This window comes from Eubalaena glacialis, chromosome X (genome assembly GCF_028564815.1).
Source record: "Eubalaena glacialis isolate mEubGla1 chromosome X, mEubGla1.1.hap2.+ XY, whole genome shotgun sequence".
NCBI classification, from domain to species: domain Eukaryota; kingdom Metazoa; phylum Chordata; class Mammalia; order Artiodactyla; family Balaenidae; genus Eubalaena; species Eubalaena glacialis.
The window spans coordinates 12012083-12018283 of record NC_083736.1 but is presented as its reverse complement, the minus strand read 5'-3'; the positions used below and the strand labels follow the sequence as shown (position 1 = coordinate 12018283).

The 6201-nt window shown below is 43.6% G+C and overlaps 1 protein-coding gene across 1 annotated transcript; it reads left to right on the top strand.

Annotated features, from left to right (window-relative positions):
* The first annotated feature begins 2136 nt into the window (after positions 1–2136).
* On the top strand, positions 2137–3122 carry LOC133082732 (small ribosomal subunit protein uS5-like). The gene has a single exon (XM_061179499.1). The coding sequence runs from the start codon at positions 2157–2159 to the stop codon at positions 3078–3080; it is 924 nt and encodes a 307-aa protein (XP_061035482.1). The 5' UTR covers positions 2137–2156; the 3' UTR covers positions 3081–3122.
* The last annotated feature ends 3079 nt before the right edge of the window (positions 3123–6201 follow it).

Genomic DNA, 6201 nt, shown 5'->3' with positions numbered 1-6201 from the left:
ATATTCATGACATATGAGTAGGCAAAAAGTTCTTAAATAGTATCGTAAAGGAAATAAATGACAATTTGGACTATAATTCTAATCATCCAGTTTTGGGATGACACTACCAGTACCATTTCAAGGGTGAAATGTGGACCAGAAGTCACTATTTCATTTATGGAATAGACACTTAAATGTATTATTGCCACTTCAAGGCTCACTGTATAAAATCCCGAATCTCCGATAGGAAAGACCAAAACTTTCCTTACTAGTGATATGGATGCTGAGTATAGAATGAATGAGTCTCCTTTCTAATATCAGATATTATTCACTGGTATTAGAATCAATATTAGGGAGCAATCCTAAAGAAGTCATCTTTTTCCAGTATAATTTTCCCCAGTAATAGTATGCTCACCACAGAGAGGCATCACAGAGCCAAGAGAGAATGCCTCCTTGCTCCGTGCCCTCTAAGCCCTGGAGTACTGCATTAAAGGCCCATGTGAATAGCAAGCTTCCTTAGTGCACTGTGATGGTCTACAGACGCTGACTACTTGACTGACTGGTGGCAGCAAATCTCAAGTGTTAGGTCACTCTGAAATGGAAAGAAAACATCACACATGATGATCTGAGTCAAGGAAAAAGAAGATTAAACCTATATAAGCAATACTTAATAGCATCCATCAGATACAGGAAGGTAAACATATTCAATTTCAGGCATTTCAAGAGCTGAGAGGTTCTTGGGAAAGGGAGACTCAAAAGACTAACTGCCAAAGAAGCATGGAAATGAGCCCAGGAAAGGACAGCCAGAGCAGGAGCCCCGTGTTCTCTGTGCTCTGCGATCACATGCACACAGGGCGCAGACCTCACCTCAGGTGACCCAGAGGCTGCCAAAAAAGGCTGCGCCTGAGTAAATGAAACGGTGAGCTATTTTTCCCAAGCAGATGTGTGTCACGATGGATTTGTCGTCCCAAAGGGAGGAGTCAGAGCATGAGCACTGAAATCATTCCGTAGCGAGATGTCAGCGCGCCCCACAGAGAACCCTTCCTCGCTAACAGGCGCGTTCCCTGGCGCCATGCAGCCGACCTTGATGATTCCAAGGGAGGCCTGGCAGAATTCGAAAGTTCTGATTGTGAAGGATGTGTGTGTGTGTGTGTGTGTGTGTGATTCTGTCACTTACAACAGGACGGGAGGCGTTTTACAGCCTCCTGCATGGGGGTACTCAGACGCAACACTTTTCTTTTTACTGAAGTATAGTTGGTTCACAGTGTTGTGTTAATTTCTGCTGTACAGCAAAGTGATGCAGTTATACATATATATGCATTCTTTTTTATACTATTTTCCATTATGGTTTATCACAGGATACTGAGTGTAGTTTCCTGTGCTATACAGCAGGTCCTTGTTGTTTATCCATTCTATATATAATAGTTTGCATCTGCTAATCCCAGACTCCCAACCCATCCCTTCCCGACCCCCCTCCCCCTTGGCAACCACAAGTCTGTTCTCTATGTCTGCAGATGCAACAGTATTGAGCCATAACAAAAAGCTGCCTATTAAGGATTGCTCTTGTATCTCTCAGGGAAAGAAGGAGACATAATGCCTCCCAGGAGAAAAAGCAATGTATATTATCAACATTCAAGAAATACTGTCAAGAGGTCATTTTTTAAACATAATTCCCACCCCCACACCCCATTTAAGCTGCTACAGTGACAGATAGCATCAAATAGTAGCTTCTCCCCTGGCGATGTTACCTACTCAGATCTTGGATTAAATTAGTTTACCTCTTCTGGATTTCTTTACCTGAAAAATTAAAATGTAAAGTATTTGTTAATTGCCTGCCTTAAGGTCTCCCCCCAAATAAAGAACCTATGAACATTTCAACTTGGACGATGACTTTCTGTTCTGCCAGCTCACTGTATTATGCAATAGCGTGCTAACACCCAAATGTACTTAACCTTGGCAGAGACTAATTGAGCGACTTAAAATGACTTCAACTTTTATTTTAGAAGTGCACAAGTACAAAATCTCTGTGGCCGTTACTGAGAAAGCTTTGGTGATTTATTTCTGTATAGCAGAACCAAAAGAATTTTCATTAAAAAAAGGAACTGCTTCTTAATCAAAAAATGACTTTTCCCTTTAATAAAACAAAATCAGCTTTTTTTTTTCCCTAAAAACACCAAATGGCGGATGACGCCGGTGCTGCGGGAGGGCCCGGAGGCCCCGGAGGCCCCGGAGGCCCCGGGGGCCCTGGCATGGGAGGCCGTGGTGGCTTCCGCGGAGGCTTCGGCAGCGGCGTACGGGGCCGGGGCGGGGGTCGCGGTCGGGGCCGGGGCGGGGGTCGCGGTCGGGGCCGGGGCCGAGGCTGCGGAGCTCGCGGAGGCAAGGCCGAGGACAAGGAGTGGCTCCCCGTCACCAAGCTGGGCCGCTTGGTCAAGGACATGAAGATCAAGTCCCTGGAGGAGATCTATCTCTTTTCTTTGTCCATCAAGGAATCTGAGATCATTGACTTTTTCTTGGGGGCATCTCTCAAGGACGAGGTTTTGAAGATCATGCCTGTGCAAAAGCAGACCCGTGCTGGCCAGCGGACCAGGTTCAAGGCGTTTGTCGCCATCGGGGATTACAACGGACATGTTGGTTTGGGTGTGAAGTGCTCTAAGGAGGTAGCCACTGCCATCCGTGGGGCCATCATTCTGGCCAAGCTCTCCATCGTCCCCGTGCGACGAGGCTACTGGGGGAACAAGATTGGCAAGCCCCATACCGTCCCTTGCAAGGTGACTGGCCACTGTGGCTCTGTGCTGGTGCGCCTCATCCCTGCCCCCAGGGGCACTGGCATCGTCTCAGCCCCTGTGCCCAAGAAGCTACTGATGATGGCTGGAATTGACGACTGCTACACCTCTGCCAGGGGCTGCACTGCAACGCTGGGCAACTTCGCCAAGGCCACTTTTGATGCCATTTCCAAGACCTACAGTTATCTCACTCCTGATCTCTGGAAAGAGACGGTGTTCACCAAGTCTCCGTATCAGGAATTCACTGACCATCTTGTGAAGACCCACACCAGAGTTTCCGTGCAGAGGACCCAGGCTCCAGCTGTAGCCACCACATAGTTTTCTATAAGAAAAATAAAGTGATTGAAGCTAAAAAAAAAAAAAAAAAAAAAAGAAATCAGCCATTCATAGGAGTTTCATGCCTAACTGGCTGTGTGTTAAATACACTGAATAGGCTTAGAGGATTAATAATATATTGAGAGATTTTAGCACAGTTAGGAGTACCTCCCGTTCCTTTTAAACATCTCCCACAGCTCAAATCCCAAATGGACTCACAGAGGAAGACAATTTGTCAGTTCTGAAATATTGTGTAATATGGATAATCTTGAGAAACAAAGACTCTATGAAGCTAAAATGTCAATCTGTGTGTCTAGAAGACAACTCTTTGCAATGGATTTAGCACAACACATTAAGATTCTGGCGTTGCTAGTTCTAAAAAGACGTGAGTAGAAAGTGGCTTTTTTGTTTTGTCTGATCAGTGTAAGTTACAGTGGTCATCAGCCTTCCAGACTGTCCCCGCAGTCACTGGCTCCCTCCCTGCTTCTTCCCTTGATTAAATGAAGTTGGCTACACTCTGATGGGCCATGGAGATTAATTCCGGATGTGTGCAGAATCCACCTGGCAAACCCGATAAAAGCAGCTTCCAAGAGTAGAAACAGAACAAAGGCATGAATAATAACATAGGGGGATTTACAAAGGACAAAAATATGGGCCGCCATTTGAAAGTGACAGTAATTACTTAAGTAAATGTCAAAACTCTTGAAAGAAACAAGAGGAAGACAAGTCATGAATATTTAAAGTTGAAACATGCCATTCTGTTGATGTGCTATTTGGAAAGAGATCCTTCTTACATTAGCTCAGGTAGTGTGTTTTGGAAGTGGTGTACAGCCTATCTATCTTTATAATGGGCCAACTGACTTATAAATGATACATAATCCACACATATTTTATCCAGTCCCTTAGTGCCTTGCTACTCAAAAGACTAGCAGCCTTGGCCCCAGCTGGAAACTTGCTAGAGATGCAGAATCTCGTACCCCATTACAGACCTACTGATTCAGAACCTGCATCTTAACAAGATTTCCCAGGTGGTTTGTGCGTGGTTAAGTTTAAGATGCTCAGTCTCAGAACATTTTTATTTTTTTTATAAAATGATCCAGGGATTCTTTATTTTTTCTATTACTTTTGACTACGTTGGGTCTTCGTTCCTGTGCGTGGGCTGTCTCTAGTTGTGGCGAGCGGGGGCTACTCTTCGTTGCAGTGTGCGGGCTTCTCCTTGCGGTGGCTTCTCTTGTTGTGGAGCACGGGCTCTAGGCATGCAGGCTTCAGTAGTTGCGGTGCGTGGGCTCAGTAGTTGTGGCACATGGGCTTAGTTGCTCCGCGGCATGTGGGATCTTCCCGGACCAGGGCTCGAACCCGTGTCCCCTGCATTGGCAGGCAGATTCTTACCTACTGCGCCACTAGGGAAGTCCCAGAACATTTTTAAATGGCATCTTTTCAGTGATGCGTTGTTCCAATCTTCTGCATTTAGAATAGTTTTGTGGATAGTAAAAGGGTTGCAGTTGCCTCAGAGAATAAAACTGTAAATAATTTGTTAACCTACCTGGTCTGGTCGTGAATAGGTTCCTAACTGTCCAATTGTGGTAATTTATAAGAGAACCTCTGAAGAATATATAATCCCATAGAGGTTCACAGATTAGGTTTCAAGAAGAAAAGTCTGAAAATTATTAATGCATTAAGTATAACATTCCTGCTACGTAAAGACAGTCCTCCATCTCCTTATTTCCTTAAAACATTGGTGTAGCATTTTCTTAAAAGAAATTTAGATTCCAATTACTGATGGGAAGGTTATCAAAATATTTCTGACCTCAAACAGTAGACCAAATCAAGTCAGTACCAAGAAAAGTACAGTGTACTCAGAATAGTCAACTGTTAGACCTGGCAATCACTTTAGAAATCAGCTAGCGCACCACCACCCTATTTTGACCATGCAGAAAATAAATTCCTACACGGTGAAATGACATGTTCAAGACTTCACAAATAATTGATGACAGAGCCAGAATTACAGGTCCGGTCTTATGAATCAAATCAGTGCTGTTTCTCTGCTCGACATGCATGGATGTGATCTGCATGATGACTGAGGCGTGCAAATGGAATAAAAACCTCAGCTTTTCCTGTCTCCAAGCGCATCACCCAGTGCATTCAACAGTGCCTTTACCTGCTCGTTTTGAAGCAATTATTTTTAAGTGAATTTCAAAAGCAGTGTCCAAAAATAAAAAGGGGGTGTAGCCCTTAAAAAATAGAACTTTTTCAAAAGGAGCCAGGTGCCTGTTTGAATGGTTAATGGATAATCTTGAGCATCTGCTTGAAGTTAGCATTTATAACAATTATGTGTGCCAATGTAAGCTTCTTTGAAGAAAAGAAGAGGTGGTTTGAGTGAATTACTTTCTCAACTTGAGACCTGGAAAGTCACAATGAGGCCTGCTATTTTTCCCCTTGCTTTTGCCACATGGATAAGAGGACCCGAGGAAGTTTAGAAGGGCAAGCAAGTTCTCTTCCCTGAGCAGGGGAGAGTGTGTGTACAGAATACTCAGCTAGCACAGAGAGATGAGAAAGCCGACGTGCTGCTCCTCTCAGACCTCCAGAGGCCTGGGCTGGTACCAGAAACACTCACAGTAACAAAAGGCTCATGGTAAACTGCTTTTTTCACCTTTAGAATAATTGCTTTATTCGACTTTAGAAGGCTCTTTAATTTAGGAGGTAAATTAAGCCAGCTCATAGTTAAGTTTGGTGATAGATTTGGTATTGCTTTTCCCTAATCACCAGTGAGTATTTCATTAGCATGTTTTATTCCTTTAAAATATTTTATGGACTTTAAATGAATAAATAAATTATGTGCTAATCTATAATATCTGATATCTTCAACAAGAGTAAGTCCTAACCACATCAGCAACTCACTGTTTTCATTCACCTGATAGTGCCTACCTAAAACTCAGCGTAAAGGAATATGTAACTTCCTAAGCATTAGTCATTTAAATTTTTTTATAAGAGGATATTAAAATGAAACTCTCTCTCAGTTTTGGTTGAGAGGATGGAGAACAAAACAATCATTGGCAACAATTCCCACACTCCAGACTGGAGAGCTACGCCACTTCTGCAGGACTTGGAAAGGAGGGATCTGAAA

Coding starts and splice junctions, on each gene's coding strand:
- LOC133082732 (XM_061179499.1), top strand. CDS start 2,157: ATGGCGGATGACGCCGGTGCTGCGGGAGGGCCCGGAGGCCCCGGAGGC.